The 18494-nt window shown below is 47.4% G+C and overlaps 2 protein-coding genes across 2 annotated transcripts in view; one reads left to right on the plus strand and one right to left on the minus strand.

Moving 5' to 3' along the window:
* Nucleotides 1–3541, plus strand: part of MASP1 (MBL associated serine protease 1) — a 64532-nt gene extending 60991 nt beyond the window's left edge. Inside the window, exons 15-16 of the mRNA XM_045903176.3 lie at nucleotides 156–255; nucleotides 674–3541. Of these exons, the coding sequence (XP_045759132.2) occupies nucleotides 156–255; nucleotides 674–864 (291 nt within the window). The 3' untranslated portion in view covers nucleotides 865–3541. The remainder of the gene's footprint in view (nucleotides 1–155; nucleotides 256–673) is intronic.
* A 10957-nt stretch (nucleotides 3542–14498) lies between these two features.
* RTP1 (receptor transporter protein 1) lies at nucleotides 14499–17015 on the minus strand. The gene is made up of 2 exons (XM_045863662.1): nucleotides 16744–17015; nucleotides 14499–15018 (listed from the first exon to the last, which is right to left on the minus strand). Exons 1-2 carry the CDS (start codon nucleotides 17013–17015, stop codon nucleotides 14499–14501), a joined length of 792 nt encoding a protein of 263 aa, XP_045719618.1.
* Between the last annotated feature and the right edge of the window lie 1479 nt (nucleotides 17016–18494).

An 18494-nucleotide genomic window follows, 5' to 3' on the forward strand; every position in this document is an offset into this window, starting at 1 on the left:
CCTTCACCCGGAGCAGAGGGCAATTGCTGAGACCAGGTCTAAGGTGGACTCAGGCTCATCCTGGAAGGGGACGGGGAGGAGCCAGCTCTAGGGGTGTCAGAGCAGAACGGACTCCTCAGCCAGGGGTGGGGACCAACCATGGCCTTATGTTCCAGATCGAAATCCCAGTTGTGGACCACCGCACATGCCTGGAGGCCTATGCCCCTCTGAAGAGGAAAGTGACCAGGGACATGATCTGCGCTGGGGAGAAGGAAGGTAAGTCAAGAGGAAGGAATACAACAGGGCACCACCAGCCACCGAAGGGCTGGAAACCCTCCAGTCTGGAAGGCTGAATGGAGGAGGAGTCAGAGGAGAGGAAGAAGGTCAGGATTCCACTGGGAATTCGAATTCCCCTGTGTCAGAGAAAGGAGCGCTAAGAAATTCCCGTCATTCCCTTCCCCAAGCCCAAGTTTTCCCCTATGAAAGGAGAGTCCCAAACCCACACTTTCTGAAATCGCTGAGCTCGGAGGAGGCCCAGCAGAACCGCCCTCAGCCCAAGTTTGGGTCACATGGTCTATAGCGCCCCCTCGCGTCCAATTTTATGAAATACAAGTCAGATGTAGGGAAAAGGAGGCTCCTTTGGATTTGGGGCTAAGAAGGGGAGCGCTTTAACCTGCATCTCCTTTTCATCTAGGGGGAAAGGATGCCTGTGCAGGGGACTCTGGAGGCCCCATGGTGACCCTGGATAAGGAGAGAGGCCAGTGGTACCTGGTGGGAACGGTGTCCTGGGGTGAGGACTGTGGAAAGAAGGACCACTATGGGGTGTATTCCTACATCTACCACAATAAGGACTGGATCCAGAGGGTCACCAGGATGAGGAATTGAATTCCATTCCTCACCCCCCCACACACCCCCTGTCCGTGGTCAGTCAGCAGCACAGGATAATTCTCTGATGCAGGATGCCCCTCCCCCTCCCCCACTTCATTCAGCCCACCCTTTACTCGCCCATAACGGGGGCATCTCAGCCTGCTTTTCACACTCTCTAAAGGCTGAGTAGCTGAGTGATCAGAACACAAGGCTGAATCCAGGCCCTGTCGACTACTAGCTTTGCATCACTGGGCAGGTGACTTTACCTCTGAACCCGTTTCTTCCTCCATATTATGAAAATGGCATACCTTACCTACCTCATAAATGTCAGATGAGGATAAAATTAATTAATATGTACATAGCACTGAGCACAGTGCAGACAAAACCTAAGTGCTCGATAAACATGAATTAGCAAAAGGTCCTTGTGTTTACCAGGCAGACGAAGTTCTCTTACAAATCCCGCTGGGTCTTGGGGCTGATCCATATGCACCCTTCCCCTCAACCTTGACCATCTCCTTCATCTGCCTGCAAAGCTTCTTTGCTACTATGCACTTTTCTCGGTCCCAATCCCTGTCCCCTATAAAAAAGCAAAAGAGAGAAAATTCTTAGTCCTAGAGCATGTCCAATAGCAACGCACTTATGAATGTAAGCGGGACACCAAACCATGAGAGTGCCTGAGAGAAGCAGGATGGGGATGAGGGAGGGACCAAGAGCAATGGAATGGGAAGTCAGAGGCCAGGTCCTAGAACTAGCTCTGCCCCCAGCTCCCATGTGACTCTATGGAAGTCCCTTCCCCTCATCTGAAAGGACCCTCCCAGGTTTGACAGTCTAGGATCCAATGAAGACATTTTTCCCTGATGAGATGAATGAAAACTGAAGTAACCAAAAAGTAAAAATCACTTTAAGGTTCAATAGGGCTTTGATGCAGACCCAATACTACCTCTGCTGCAATGCCCTCCCCACCCCCACCACATCCACCATGCCCCAGTTCCCAAGAATGTAGCTCCACAAAGTGCTAGTCTAGGGAATTTTCCTCATTCCTAGGCAGAACATCTGCTCCTTCCCTTCCTGGGAACCTGAGGTTCACAAGGGTCAGTCCTGCTGGGCTAGACTCAGGCCCCTGCACTCTTCCTCCTTATGTCCACAGCTGACCCCAAGAAGCCATTCCACTGATTCCTTACCCCTGTCCCTCACCCTGAATGCCCTGGCCTTGCAAGATCATAAGTGTTTCCCAGGCAGAATACCTCTCCCCTCCAAGAGCCACCTCCTCTCTCAGGAAGCTTCCAGAGACCTCATCCCTTCCAGAGCTCTGAGATTTAAGCCATTCAAGGGGTCAGAAGCTCCAAATTCCTGTCTTCTGTTCTATCAAAATCGGTCTTCATGGGAAATTTCAATTCTTAGCCTGCACTACAGTTGGTGGAGTCATTCAGGATCTCTTGCTGGGAGAAGATACTGAGGGGTGAGAACTCATGGACACTAAGCCCTAGGCTGAATGCTCAGGGACAGCAGTTCACAGCCTGCTTCTGGTTCCATGAGCAAGTCATTCTACCTCTTGGCACCCTGCAGTCTGTGCTGTAGAGGGAAAATGACAATGGGTACCCAACTTCATCAGAGATGTGTCAAGCAAGTTGAAGCTTTATCTCGGACACCGAAGAATTGCAATGCAAAGTTTGGGAGTTGCTCTAAGACATTCCAAAACCCCATACCTTTCCATTTCACAGCACTGCCTGGGTGCCCCCATAGGCTAGGTTGTGCTGACTGCTATGGAGAATACCAAGATGAGGGAAGCACTGTTCATGCCTTCCAGGAGCTTCTACAGGAAAGACTGACACATATGCAGGTGACTACCATGAACAGAATAAACCCTGCTAAGTGCTATCCTTGGGAGCAGCATGGAGGCAAAAGAATGGCCACTCTGGTATGGAGGAGTTAGAATAGGGGACTTCAGGAAGGCATCCCAGAGGAGATGATGTTGGCGCTGACCCTTGAGGAGGGTGGGCATTTCCACGGGTAAGAGAGAGGGAGGCCTTCCAGGTGGAAGGAGCCCAAGAGTAAACGTCCACTCAGGCTTTCCTGAGATTACACTCACTTCTCTCACAAAAATGACATTTACTAGGCCATTGTTCTGATTCTGGGATCAGAACCAACATCTGAAATAGCCTTTCTCCTAAAAGTCAGACAACTATGGGACTTGAATAGCCTAAAGATTTATGTACAAATCCAGACTTCTGGTTGGACCCAGTTCCTCTTGTTTATTTCCCCAACTACAATTTTAGCCTTATTCTGAGGAAATGTCTAAATGTGCTGTGGAACTTCCAGCTTACCCTTGATCAGCAAACATTTATTAGATATATCAGCCCCCGCACGGCTGCGAATGTTCAAGAAGCCCAAACTTCTCACGTGGTCATAGAAGCAGAGGCTTGGAATGTCTATTAGGACCATCTTATCTAGAGATGAGAAACTCATTACGCCTAGATGTAGCCCATTCCAACTTCAGAATGTGTGGCCTCTTAGGTTGCCTCTTCCATACAACAAAAATCCACCTCCCTAAAATATAGTTTGTATATCTAAAGCTGTGATTCCGGCCTTGAATGTTGTTATGAGCAATAATGATCATGCCAATTTCATTAGCAACAGAAGCTATTGTTATTGTGAGTAACTACACATTTGTTCCAATAAACATCTGCACTGAGTCAAAGCATTCTGTTGGGCTTGTATGTTTTTCATGCACTGATGATTCTGGTAAGTTTACTTTTCACATCAACATTTCTCTGACTCTGATTAGTATCACTGTACCATGAAGAGGGATGGGGGGAGATCCTGTTGTCAATACAATAGCATGACAGGTTTTTCAGGTCAGTTCTGATTAAATACCTCGTCCTATTATTCCTATCAATTATCAAAATATCCCAGGATGCCAATCTTTCAGCATCCAAATTCCATTTCTTGATTGTCATCCACACCCAGAATAGAAAAAAAAATTTTTTTTTTTTGGATCATGTGTTTAATTGTGTGGTTCAGAAAATATGGCACCATGTCTATGAGTGTCCTGTTCTGGATTGTAGTATGTACTTTCTTTTGAGTTGATCTTGTTCCCTGATGGCAGGAATCAAAGAGTAACCACCAACAAGCAGCCTTTCGAGCAAAGATAGGTAAGATCAGGGAGGGAAAAATCTATGCCAATCACATGACAGAGATGGTGGCCAATCTGGGTCTAGAATAGGCCTTGAAATCAAGAGACTTAGGTTCTAGTGCAGCATAGGTTGACTTTCTCATCCACTTAATTTTTCCTACTAGCTGGCAGACTTCACATGGAGACTTCACAACTAAATGGGACATGGATCCTAGATGGCACCCTGGAACAGAGAAGGGATGTTAGGTGAAAATGAAGGCAACCTGAATAAAGATGGACTTTTGTTAAGAAAAAATTTATTGAGGGCGCCTGGGTGGCTCAGTTGGTTAAGCGACTGCCTTCGGCTCAGGTCATGATCCTGGAGTCCCGGGATCGGGTCCCGCATTGGGCTCCCTGCTCAGCGGGGAGTCTGCTTCTCCCTCTCACCCTCCCCCCTCTCATGCTCTCTTTCTCTATCTCATTCTCTCTCAAATAAATAAAATCTTTAAAAAAAAAAGAAAAAGAAAAAATTTATTGAAACTGGTTTAGTAATTGTGACACTTGAACCAAGATGTTAATAATAGGGGAAACTGGGGAAGGCTTTATGGAAACTTTCTGTACCATCTTTACAACTTTTCTGTGAATACAAAAGTATTTTAAAATTAAAAGTTTGTATTTTAAAAATGTGACCCAAGGTCTCCTAGTCAGGAGATGGGGACACTGCGATTTGAAACCAGTTCTCGTGGGCTCTGGGACCCCAGCTCTTACTTCACTGGCTCGACACCAGTGGTTCTCAAAGTAGGCTGTACACAGGAGTTACCAGAAATGCCAGTGTCTGGGCCCTACCCCCACCTCCCCACCCCAGAGATTCAGATAGAACCAGTGTGCAGTAAGTCCTGAGCATTGGCAGCTGGGATTAAAATTTCCCCAGGTGACTCTAATGTGCATCCAGTTTGAGAACCACACTTTTAGTTATCTTGCCCATATGTGACCCCTGCAAAATGTTGGGAACCTCTATTTCTCCAGCTTGGGTCTCTGACTTAGGTCAGACAGCTGGTGGGAAGCAGAGGTGAGATAGATGCCTTGCTGCTCTAGCACACAATCCAGAAATTTCTGTGACTCTTGGCCACAAAACCATCACTAAGACATCTCTGCATGAGTGTTTTCTTGGCAGAATAGTCTTTTTTACTTTGCACTCATAAACTGAAGAAGGGGAAAGCATTCTAGTCATGGGAGAATAGCAAAGGAGAAAACAAGGATATGAAAGGGCAGTGGGTGTTTGGGAGAAACTGAGTGACTTGGTGTCCCTGGAGAGCCAGAAAAATTGGGAGAAAAGAGAACACCATCAAGAAGATCTGAAGTGCAGAACTTAGATGCTCAGCTTGGTTTCGGGAACAGGGAGACATTTGAGTTTTTTGAACCAAGGAGAGATGTGATCACTTGACCTTTCAAGTAACGCCTTAATGCAGAGAAGAAACTAAGGGAGAAGACAGTGAAGGTAGGGGACTCAACATGACTTCCAGACATCAGGCAAGGGACCTAAATGAGGACAGGCCTGTGGGGAGGACAGGAATCTGCTTTTCAGAGCTCTGGGAATCTAGGGCTGAGCCTCAAGGAGACACTGTTAAGAGACTCCCAGCTTCTGTTAACACTTCAAGGTGAATTAGCAGAGAAGCAGAGAGAAAACAGGGCATGGTCCCAAACCCAAGGGCAGTAGTGGTTTTCCAGACCCCTGATCTTTCTGTGAACTGCAGGCATCCACACTTATCTCCAGAAAGGAAGCCATGGGGTTCCCTGAATTTGAGGGAAGGACACAAACAGGGCTTTTGTAACCACCTCCAGCATCTGGTGTCTGTTGGCCTATTTTTGACGAAGTTAAGAAAAATCATTTGGATGCAGAAACCCAGGCTCAATTCCCAGCAATGAGCTTCTGATGACAGGAAAAAGAGCCAGGACCCTTTCGACACCTAGGTAGATCCCAAAGTCTCCAAGGGAGTCCTCTCTGAGGAATGGGGTGTTAGGACAAGATAGTTTTATGACAAGGAGAATGTGTGTCAAGCCTGGATGGCGCCCAGGGGGAGCATGCTGAATGAACAGATCGGCGTGGGTGGGAACAGATCGGCGTGGGTGGGAACACATCGCCCCCACCAACATCTTCCAGTCCCAGGGGAGGCCTTTGCAAATTTACAGGTTATGACCCCAATCCATACTACAGGCCAGAAGCAGACAGACCAAGCCCTGGGAATCTGGGAGGCACAGTGTAGATGTGGTCCAGGACCAAGATGCTGACCTATTTTGAAAAAGAACTTCATGTCCCCTAGAGCTGTTTATCCTGTGACATTATTCCATCTTGCCCATTTCCTGACACTATCTTGGCTTATTTTATCCATGCCCATTGAAATGCTCACTCGTGGCCCGGGTCTGCCAACGGGATCCAAGACAACAGAATTGTTCATTTAAACAACTCTGACAACATCTCCCTTTGGTCTGAGTTTGCGTGTCCAGTGCCCAAATCCATACTGGCAGTCTAAGCTTCCCACAAAGCCTTTTATTTTAGCGCATTTTAAAATTATGAAATACTTCAAACACACTAAGAAAAACAGAAACAACAACCCATGTCCTTGATGAAATGACATTTCCTGGTCAAGGGAGAGGGACAGGACTCCCAGGTCAGGAGCGAGCTGATGCCATGACAGGTAAGGTGCTTTGGGCCAGTGGAAAGAGCTCTGAACCTTGACTCTGAAGACCTGGCTTCCAGTCCAAGCCCTGCTGCTCGATGGCTCTGGAAGCTCAAACACATCATGTTCTCTGTGCCTCAGCTTCCACAGCCCCTTGTAGGCTGCTCCTTCTTTTTAACCTCTGCACATGGAGAGCCCCAGTCTCAGTCCTTGGCCTCTTTTCTATCTACCCTCACTCCCCGAGACATCTCAGCTAATCTCATGACATTTAATAACATCTAAATGTGATCACGCTCCAATTTTATCTCTAGCTTGGGCCTTTCCTTTGAGCTGCCATCATGAACATTCCACTGCCACCTTGCATTTCTCACATTTAATGCCTCACATTAAATTGTTTAACAGAATGCCTATGATGCATCTCATACTTCACATGTCCAAAACCCAGCTCCTGACATTGCCCCCAGATCTATTCCTCACACAGCCTTCCTCATCTCCTCAAGGGGTAGCTCTATTCTCCCAGTTTCCCAGGCCAAAAACTTTGGGACCTCTTTGGTCCCTCTTTCTTTTAGACCCCATGTCTAAGACATCAGCAAATCCTCTCAGCTCTACCTTCAACTCATACCCAGACCCAATCCCAGTTGCCACCACATTGGATCAGGCCACTATCACCTCTTTCCTGGATTCCTTCAGGAGCCTCCCAGCTAAACTTTCCTCTTTCATTCTTGCTCCTCTCTGGTCTATTCTCAACATGGTAATGGCAAATTGGATGGCATCACTCCACTGCTCAAACCCTCCAGTGACTTCTTGTCTTATTCAGATGAAAAACCAATGTCCTGACCATAACTGATGACTTATATGCTCTGGCCCCCATTACCACTCTGACCCTTGTGATCGCTTAGTCATGACTACTAAGCCTGAACTGCACTCTGGCCTCACTGGGCTCCTCACAGCTGAACATTCCAGGCTGCTCCCACCTCAGGCCCTTGGCATATGCCATTCCCCTTCCTCAGTTCTTTCATTGTTTTTTAAATGTCCATTTCTTAGTGAGACCCTCCCTGGTTATCCAATCTAAAATTACACCTGCAGCCCTTGCTCTTCCATCTCCCTTGCCTACTTTATTCTTCGTGGTAGTACTGAACACCCTCTAATTTATCACACAAGTCCCTATATAAGGCAGAACCTCTCAAGGTAACTGCCTTTCAAAATGTGAATATCGCTACAGATAGATCTAGTTAGAACAAGAGGTCTACAAGTTTGCTTCCAGAAAGGAAAGGGAAAAAAGATCAAACTCCAAACCCACGTAGGTAGACTGAAGTATGAAACTAGATGACCTGCTGGGCGGGCCAGCATCAGGCACCACCCCAAATGAGTGAGGACAAATAAGGCTAAGCGGCCAGTTTATGAGCAAGGTCAAGACTAGCAGGGACCCGCTGATGGATCACCTCCCCTTTTTGCTTTACGAATGAGGAAATGGAGACCCAGGAGAGGAGAAAGATGAAGTCACCCAAGGTCAGCTGCCAAGATGCCCAGCTAACATCTAACCCAGAGCTGGGACCCATGTTGCCCAAACTCCAGGCAAATTAGCTTTCTGTAGCACAACCCCCACCCCCGGCTACCCTCACAAGCTGCGTCACAAAATAGCCACACAACAGGCAGATTTCATTTCCCTGACGCATGTGGCAGTATGGGGCCAAAATGATTCCAGAGGAATTTCCTTAGCGGGGAGTCCTACAGAGAACCAGAATGGGACTTGGAATCCAGCTAAATTCCTTCTGGGGTATTTCAGCCAGTGGGAATGGAGCCCAGAAATCACTGGTGTTTTCTGTTTGGGGTGATTTTTATATAGCTAGCTATCTTTGAAGAATGAAGAGTGGCCGGCTACCATGCCACTGGAAAAATGAAGTCACTGCTTTGAAATAAATTTGAGGGGAAGAAAAGAAATGACTCTACATATATTAAAATAAACATAAACCACATCTCAACCATGGGCGGGGAACTTAACCCTTACCTTCCCCCCACCTTTTTTTTTTCCCCTAAAGCATTTACCAACAAAGCTGCAATCACAAAGAGAAAGAGCCCCTCAGGACTCGAAGGAGAGGCTACCAGCTGAAAAGGAAAGGGGAAGAAGGAAGAAGATGGCCATATGCTCTGTATCACACAATGTTACAAACAGTGCATCATTTCTTTCTTACCAAAGCCTGACGAGGCACAAGTATTATTCCCATTTTGATGAGAAGGAAAATGGGGCTCAAAGAGTTTAAGTAATTTGCCTAAGGCCATAGAGCTCATAAGAACCAGGACTCAGGGGTTTCTTTTTTTTTTTAATTGGAAAGAAAGAATCATTTATTAGTAAACCGTATATAAATTTCAAATGCATGCAAACTAAATGAAGTATCCCTATATGTAACATACTATAATAAAAGCAAAGGGATTTTAAACACAACATTTAGAATATAAGTCATTCTTTTTTTTTATTATGTTAGTCACCACACAGTACATTATTAGTTTTTGATGTAGTGTTCCATGATTCATTGTTTGCGTATAACATCCAGTGCTCCATTCAGTACGTGCCCTCTTTAATACCCATCACCAGGCTAACCCATCCCCCCATCCCCTTCCCCTCTAGAACCCTCAGTTTGTTTCTCAGAGTCCATAGTCTCTCATGGTTCATCTCTCCCTCTGATTCCCCCCCTTCATTTTTCCCTTCCTGCTATCTTCTTTTTTTTTTTTTTTTAAACACACAATGTATTATTTGTTTCAGAGGTACAGGTCTGTGATTCAACAGTCTTACACAATTCACAGCACTCACCATAGCACATACCCTCCCCAATGTCTATCACCCAGCCACCCCATCCCTCCCACCCCCCCACCACTCCAGCAACCCTCAGTTTGTTTCCTGAGATTAAGAATTCCTCATATCAGTGAGGTCGTATGATACATGTCTTTCTCTGATTGACTTATTTCACTTAGCATAATACCCTTCAGTTCCATCCACATCGTTGCAAATGGCAAGATATAATTCCTTTTGATGGCTGCATAATATTCCATTGTATATATATACCACTTCTTCTTTATCCATTCATCTGTCGATGGACATCTGGGCTCTTTCCATAGTTTGGCTATTGAGGACATTGCTGCTATAAACATCGGGGTGCACATACCCCTTCAGATCCCTATATTTGTATCTTTGGGGTAAATACCCAGTAGTGCAATTGCTGGATCATAGGGTAGCTCTATTTTCAACTTTTTGAGGAACCTCCATGCTGTTTTCCAGAGTGGCTGCACCAGCTTGCATTCCCACCAACAGTGTAGGAGGGCTCCCCTTTCTCCGCATCCCCGCCAACATCTGTCGTTTCCTGACTTGTTAATTTTAGCCATTCTGACTGGTGTGAGGTGGTATCTCATTGAGGTTTTGTTTGGATTTCCCTGATGCCGAGCGATGTTGAGCACGTTTTCATGTCTGTTGGCCATTTGGATGTCTTCTTTGGAAAAATGTCTGTTCATGTCTTCTGCCCATTTCTTGATTGGATCATTTGTTCTTTGGGTGTTGAGTTTGATAAGTTCTTTATAGATTTTGGATACTAGCCCTTTATCTGATATGTCATATCCAAATATCTTCTCCCATTCTGTCGGTTGTCTTTTGGTTTTGTTGACTGTTTCTTTTGCTGTGCAAAAGCTTTTTATCTTGATGAAGTCCCAATAGTTCATTTTGCCCTTGCTTCCCTTGTCTTTGGTGGTGTTTCTAGGAAGAAGTTGCTGTGGCTGAGGTCGAAGAGGTTGCTGCCTGCGTTTTCCTTCAGGATTTTGATGGACTCCTGTCTCACATTTCGGTCTTCCAACGATTTTGAGTCTATTTTTGTGTGTGGTGTAAGGAAATGGTCCAGTTTCATTCTTCTGCATGTGGCTGTCCAATTTTCCCAACACTATTTGTTGAAGAGACTGTCTTTTTTCCATGGGACATTCTTTCCTGCTTTGTCGAAGATTAGTTGACCATAGAGTTGAGGGTCCATTTCTGGGCTCTCAGTTCTGTTCCATTGATGTGTCTGTTTTTGTGCCAGTACCATAACTGTCTTGATGATGACAGCTTTGTAATAGAGCTGGAAGTCCGGAATTGTGATGCCACCAGCTTTGCTTTTCTTTTTCAACATTCCTCTGGCTATTCGGGGTCTTTTCTGGTTCCCTACAGATTTTAGGATTATTTGTTCCATTTCTTTGAAAAAAGTGGATGGTATTTTGATGGAGATTGCATTGAATGTGTAGATTGCTCTAGGTAGCATTGACATCTTCATAATATTTGTTCTTCCAATCCATGAGCATGGAACGTTTTTCCATTTCTTTGTGTCTTCCTCAATTTCTTTCATGAGTATTTTATAGTTTTCTGAGTACAGATCTTTTGCCTCTTTGGTTAGATTTATTCCTAGGTATCTTATGGTTTTGGGTGCAATTGTAAATGGGATCGACTCCTTAATTTCTCTTTCTTGTGTCTTGTTGTTGGTGTATAGGAATGCCACTGATTTCTGTGCATTGATTTTCTATCCTGCCACTTGACTGAATTCCTGTATGAGTTCTAGCAGTTTTGGGGTGGAGTCTTTGGGGTTTTCCACATAAAGTGTCATATCACCTGCAAAGAGTGAGAGTTTGACTTCTTCTTTGCCCATTTGGATGCCTTTTATTTCTTTTTGTTGTCTGATTGCTGTGGCTAGGACTTCTAATACTATGTTGAATAGCAGTGGTGATAGTGGACATCCCACTCAGGGGTTTCTTAACCCTGAATTATATCATCTTCCCTGACTCTGTGCTATATAATGCTGGTCAAGTTTCCTACTCTCTCTAGGCTTCCGTTCCTTACCCGTGACATAAAGGCCCCAGATCGAATCTGTCTCATAGCTCTGCTGGTCTCTGGACTCACTATGTTGGAAATTGTCCTGAGTTGGTGATTTTCTTGGTTCTCAGGGCTCCTGACACCCAGGAAGCGTTCTCCCATGGGGCTGGCCCTGTCCCAATGAGTCTAAGGGAAGTGATCAAAGCTGCACTGCCTGCTGACCCCACATGGAGGATTTCTGTTTCTGGAACCACAAGTCAGGGCCTGTAGGTCTGCTCCTGGCTTGCACATCAAGACCAGCACCCAGAAGCTCCAATGGGAGAGGCCTGGGATCCTGAAATATCTCTGAGAAGTTTACTTATAACACCTAGGGCACATCTAACAAGTTCATCTTGTGGCATGGGGCAATCAATATGTGCAAAGGGAGAACTGTCCCAGAGAAGTCTTTGCCAAGACGAGGGTCAGGCCAGTGAGCAAACCTAGAAACCCACCCCGGCCCCCAGCCGTAACAAGTGTAAGAACAATACGGGAGACAGAGGAGCCCTCCATAGATTGCAGACACCTTCCTATAGCAGAGGAAGAGGCTTCATGCTTTAAGAAAGAGGTCTGAACTGAAACTAGGTGAAGGTCAGACTCCTCGCTCTGCCACTAGCTGGCAGTGGGACCCGAGGTAAGTCACTTACACACTGTGGTCACATTCCAGGGGGGAGTATAGCCATAGGCAAGTAATTATAAGAAAATTTGATAAGCATCTGGCAAGGGTGGCAGAGCTCAATAATGGAGATTCTCAGAGCAGGACAGCCATTGTAGCAGGGAACAAGAAGGAACCCGGAGTTTTGAGGGAGACTCAAGTCCCCAGGGCAGGAAGTAGGGAGTAAGAGGGAAGCTGAGTCCTAGCCCTAGAGAATCCAAGGCAAGTCCTCAAGGACGACCTTGAGGCTCATTACAACAAGACTAGGTGCAAAAGGAAGCCTGTTCCTCAGAAGGATTATACCAAGCAGCACAGGTGGATCACCCAGAAGTCTTATTCTAATTCAAGTGCTCAGACCTCATGCCCAGAAGTTCTGATTCTGCTGGTCTGAGGTGGAGGCTGGGCACTGATATTTCTTCAAAAGCTCCCCAGGATTTCTAAATCTCAGCTGGGGCTGATAACTTCTGCAATAAGCAGAGATCTCTGAGAGACAGAACCTGCCCCTTTAGTGCCCACTGGATCTCAGTACCCAAATCAGGGCTTGCCAGCAGAAGGTGTTCAGGACACATGGATAAAAGGATAGATAAAGGGATGAGCACTGTGTGAATCAAGCAAAGGAAGTCACCAACCACAGGTACTAGAATTGCACAAGGGCAAGGGTAAGACCGGCCTTAGGCTGAGCCCCCTGGATGACTGACCAAGGGCTGCCCGCATCCTTCCTGGCCATGGACATGATCGGCCCAGACCTTGAAACTGGAGCTAGATAAAGCCTTATGAGGGAGCCCCAGAAAGGGGAGACAGGGAGTGGAGATAGGGGGTGTCCAAGAGCCCATTACATTTCAGGGATGCTGTGGTGAATCTCAAGCACACATTAATGACTGCTAAGCCTGATTGAAGATATCCCGTCTTTATTAAAGTATCCCATCTTTATATAAGTGGCCCTCCTCCCTCCACTACTACAGATGGTGGTGACTTTCCATTAAAAAGGGGAGGAGGAGTCAAGAAGGAAGGAGGAGGGAAGTGGGAGGAGTAAGGTTATTAACAGAGGTGAGGTGAATGAGGATTCTTGAAAGTGCAGGGTGGCATCCCACCTCCTGCCTTCTGCTTTCCCCCCATACCTGACCCATACTCCTACTATCAGAAAATCTTTCTTCCCACCCCAAACCAGACCGCATGCCATTTTAAAGTGATGTAAGGTTCTCCCACATATCTATGCACTTCTCTATGGGCAAAACACTTCACATCTTTAATGCTTCCTCTCTTGCTAATGACACCCCATCCCTGTGGTTCTAGGTGAACAGCTGATGGCTGGTGAGAGGGCCTATGCATGGCCAATGTGGGAAAGCCTCTCAAGTAGGGTTTCAGCAAAGAGCCCAGGAGGCCAGGCCCCTGCCCCTGCATCGTGACCATCAGAACTGCTAAGAATCAGGCAGGCTGGGTCCCTGAACTCTGCAGACTCTTCAGTATAATGGCAAGTCATATATTTGTTCCGTAGGGATTTTGTGCTTTGCATCTAACACTCTACTTCTAAACCTCCCCTAAATTCTCTGTCTGTTCATATGCAATGGGTGGGAAGCCTAGCTCCATGGGACTCTGCCCCAGGCACCATCTCTGAGCCAGGCAGGCCTCAGAATCCACCCTGAGTGGAGGGAAGCTGGAAGCTGGGGTTCTGGGGAACAGAAGCAAGGCACCCTGTGTACCCGGCAGCAAAGGGACAGCCAAGCGCCTCCACCTCTCTTTCTTCAAAAGGAACCTCTGCTGTGTGCACGGAGGCAGAGCTGTGGATGAGGCTTCTACACTAGGCACAGGCTAATTTAATGCTGCAGCCCCAGATGTGGGAGCTAATGAGGGGGAGGGGGGGGGGTTAACAAGAAAGCAAGAATGAGCTCATCACTGTGGAAAGGCCTTTTGAGATCATCAAGTCCTGTCATTTTAAAGCTTTTTTTTTTTAAGCTGTTGAACCTATTTTCATCTACAACTCTTAAACGAAACTCCAAGTTGGAACTCTTCTGATTAAGGCAAGAGGAAGAAGTAGGAGCTGGGAACAAGCAGTTTGACCAGGATGGGAAACCTACTCATTCAGCCTACCTTCCAAATCCAAAAGTCCCTGAGGGACCTATGCAGAACTTTGGGGCCCTGGGTTTCACTTTGAAAAACCAACAATCCAGGCCAAACCCTTAATGTTATAGATAGTAAAGACGGGTGGGTGGTTTGTCCAGGGTCCCCATGGAGTCAGTAGCGGCACCAGCACTAGAATTTAACCCCACTCCCCGCCCAGGTCGCTCTTTGCCCCTCCCTCCAGCTGGCTGACCCCCACAGGCCTTGGGCCCCTTGAGCCCATCGAGAGAATCAGACAGAGCTGCGGAAGGAGAACTGCAGGTAGATGATCAGCAGCAAGACCGTGGCCCAAAACAAGCACCAGGGGATAGAGCAGAAGTTGCAGCCAGAACCCTCCTCGGCCTGCGGCTTGGTGGGGCTGGGCGCCCGGGAGAAGGTGTAGGTGGTCGCCTCCTCCTCCAGCAGCTTCTCGCTGGGCTTCCAGTGCACGATGCCCTCCTGGCAGGCCTCGCAGAACTCGCCGCGGTGCCGCCGGGTGTCCTGGCGGCTGGCCACGTGGATGCGGTACTGGCCGCCGCGCTCCCCGTAGCACTGCTCCCGCAGGCTGGTGATGAGGTTGTCCACCAGGCTCTCGATGTTCTCCTCCAGCATGCTCGACTCGTCCAGCCGCGCCGTGCCGCACTCGTAGCACAGCTGCTTGAAGACGCGCATGCGCACCGAGCCCGCCCGCTGGGCGCGGTCCAGGTGCATGTGGAAGAGGATGACCACGTGGGGCGACTGCCAGGTGTGCCAGCACCAGGAGCAGTGGAACCTGCGGGGAGGGGTTGAGGCAAGAGGAAAGGACCGAGGGGAGATGGTGGGAAACAACCCCCCAAAGGCAGGGTGTTTATGGGTGTTGTTAGCTTTCCCGGGGCATCCGTCCGGTCTGCCCCTTCGAGGGCGCCCTTAGGACCAGAGCAGGCTCGTCAAGATGCACCTGGCACCCACCTCACCTGTGCCCTGCAGAGGCCTCAGCTTCCTCCATCCCAGTGCCCTCAGGCCGTGCCCTTGGGGCTTTGGCTCTGGACATATTTCCTCATCTGCAAAATGTTCAGGGTGCACTAGATGAGTCCTTCCTGCTCAGGCCTCCTTGAAGTCTCATAGAGGGGATGGCCCGAACATTTGGGAAATGTGCCACCCACCCCACATTCTTACCTGTTAACACTGAGTGTGAACAGGGTAGACCCAAATCAGGAGGAAAATGACACCATGACTACTTCTCAGCCTCCAAATCAGTGCCTGGGTTAATGCATCCCAAGGCCTGGACTTGGTGGCAGTCTCTGCCCAGAGTTAGGTGACTGAGGCCAGCTGGTGATCACAGGTCACTGACCGAGGTTAGAGATGCCACAAGGCTTCCAGGTCTCCAAGAAGTTCCTGGGCCCTGCCAGCAAATGTCCAGCTCTTGGTAACCCTCCCATCAGCCAGTTTAGGAGCTCCATGTTCTCATTTTCTTCTCTTTCGCTTACATCCTTTGGGGACTATTTTCCCTCTCTGAGATTGAACTATAAAACTAGGATTGGAAAATGTCAGAACTGGAGGAACCTTCGAAGTCACCCAATTAACCTTTTGTTTTACTCTCAGGCACAGAGAATAAGAAAATGATCCATGTACACACAGCTAGAGTTCAGAGCCTGTACCCAGCACAAAACAGGTGTCCAATAGATGTTGAATTGAATTGAATGCACCGTGCCAGGGCAGGGAGGAAGGCCTTGCTTCTGACCGCCACACTGCACCACAGAGCCTCCCCATATTCTGTCCCCAAAGGAAGTCTTTACATAACAGACCCACAGACAAGAGTGCTGGAAAGTCATCTCAGATATTACTGTACATCCCAAATCACTGAGCGACCTTGGTGAAATGTGCGTTCTGATTCAGTAGGTCTAGAATGGGGCTGGAGATTCTGCATCTTTAACAAATTCTAGGTGATGCTGATGCTGCTGGTCCATGCCCCACAAGGCAAGGATCTAGACTAACCCCTCCTTTTACAAGTGGGGAAAGGGAGGTCCAAGAAGGAAACAGAATTGCTCAAGGGCCTTGGAGCTAATAGTAGAACCAGTTTCTAGCACACCTCCTGTGTTTAGTATTTTATATTAAGTCAGGCTGAATTAAATAGATTGAAATTGAACTGTCCCAGGACCAGAGCACAGAACTCGATCCCCAGAGACCTTGAGCCTCCTTTTCTTGGTTTTCAACCATTTTACATCATTAAAATCTGAAAAGATGTAAAATGTCAGAGTTTACAACTAATAAGTATATCCCACCTCTTTGTCAGAAGCAGAAACTATGACTCAGAGAGGGAGAGTTACCGAGTTCAGTGGAAGAGCTGAAATCAAACTCAGGTGTCCTACCTCCCAGTAAGGGACTCTTTCTCTGCTTCTCAGTCTACACCGGCCCAACCGTGAGACTGACCCTAAGTCCCTGGGTCCTCCATATCTCTGTCTCTTCTTGGAAGGTGCCCCAGGGTTGCCTGCAGGGTCCCTACTCACTGGCTACTCACCTGCCGGAGGCATGCAATTCCAGGTACTGCTTCCAGCCCGGGGCCAGCACATTGTGCTTGAGGTTGGGATCTATGATGAGGTCCCAGCTGTCGGCCGGCTTGGCCTCCTCCATCTTCTCATAGAAGACTTTCTTCCATTCACCTGTGGTCACGCTTTTACACATGGTCTCGTCAGTGGCGAGAGAGGGCAAGCTCCACCTGAGCGAGAACGAGGAGAGAGAGGGCAGGTGCAGGGCAGGGCAGCGCAGTCTCCACGGTCTAAAAATCCTCATCGACAGGACCAGGAGGAAGCAGGACCCAGCTCCCTCCTTTGTCCACAGTGGAACCTGTTTCCACAGCAACCAGGCAGGGCGCCAAGAGACAGAGAGTGAGGAAGAGGGAATCTCCAAAGGGGTGTTTCCAGGCCCTGAACTGAGGCCGTGGAGGCAGGGTTTGTGGCTAAGTGACCTGAGACAGGTGGGGGGGCTTGGAAAAAGGCTGAACTTCAGACCATCTTACTCTGGCTTGTGAAGGGCGCACAGAGGGAGGACCCAGGAACTGGCTCAGCTTCACCTTGCTGCCCCTGGAGGCATCATCAGCATCTGGCTGCTATGGTAACCATGATGCCTGAGGGAGCCAAAGAGACATAAGGGATGGGAAGATGTGGGCCTCTTAATAGATGCAGCAATAATAGTAAACTCTCTGCACTCCCACCCTTTTGTGACTGGCACTGAGCCACTTACAAAAACTATTGGAAGTCTCTGGACCCACAATTATTATTGTCACTATTCAGATCAGGAGACAGGGACTCATCTATCTTATACATGGCAGAGCTCATATCTGAATCCAAGCTATTGAGCCCATAATAATTCATTAAGACATTCATTTCAAACATACGCATGTGCCAGGCTCAATGCCGGGTGGTTGTAAGCGGGTATGTGCCCAATAATGCAGGGGGATCTGTATCCCAGAATGCAACAGGATCTGTACTTTGACAACCTTGGACAGGGGCAGCCACCTGTGCACAGGGGTGGGGGCCATTGCATCAGGCTGGCAGGAGCAGAAACGACAATTTTCAACTTGGTTATAGAAGAGGAGGGCGGTGTCCATGGGGAAAACAGACTGTATTCTAGGTGCCTCTTCTGCTACTCTTTAACAAATTATTTTTCCTTTATGAAAGTCATACAGGTCTGGAGCTCCTGGGTGGCTCAGTCGGTCAAGCGTCCACCTTGGGCTCAGGTCATGATCCCAGGGTCCTGGGATCAAGCCCCACATCGGGCTCCCTGCTCAGTGGGAAGCCTGCTTCTCCCTCACTTTCTGCCCCCCCCACTCGAGCTCTCTCTCGCTACCTCTCTCTCTCTCAATTAATAAATAAATTCTTCAAAAAAAAAAGTTATAGATGTTTATTTAGAAAAACTGGAAAATACAGATAAAATAAAGCAAAAGTAATACTCTTCCTAATACCCATGTTCAAAATAATCATTAATATTATAACACACTCTGACTGCCATTTATCTGTACATGTGTGTGTATGTGTGTATACACACATATATATACATATATAATATATATATACACACGTACACACACACCCCACTGTGATCTGTTTTTTAAATAACAATATATCGTGAATATTTTTCTAAGAAATTAATATTATTCCATCTTATAGGCTGCCTATATTCTGTGATCTGGTTGGGCATAATTTATTTAGCTAATCCCCAGTTTGGGGTACTAAAGTTTTTTTTCAGTCTTTCATGATTTCACTCTTGCTA

This window comes from Mirounga angustirostris, unplaced genomic scaffold (genome assembly GCF_029215605.1).
Source record: "Mirounga angustirostris isolate CCGP_5_RB_7025 unplaced genomic scaffold, mMirAng1.0.hap1 SCAF_1, whole genome shotgun sequence".
Lineage (NCBI taxonomy): Eukaryota > Metazoa > Chordata > Mammalia > Carnivora > Phocidae > Mirounga > Mirounga angustirostris.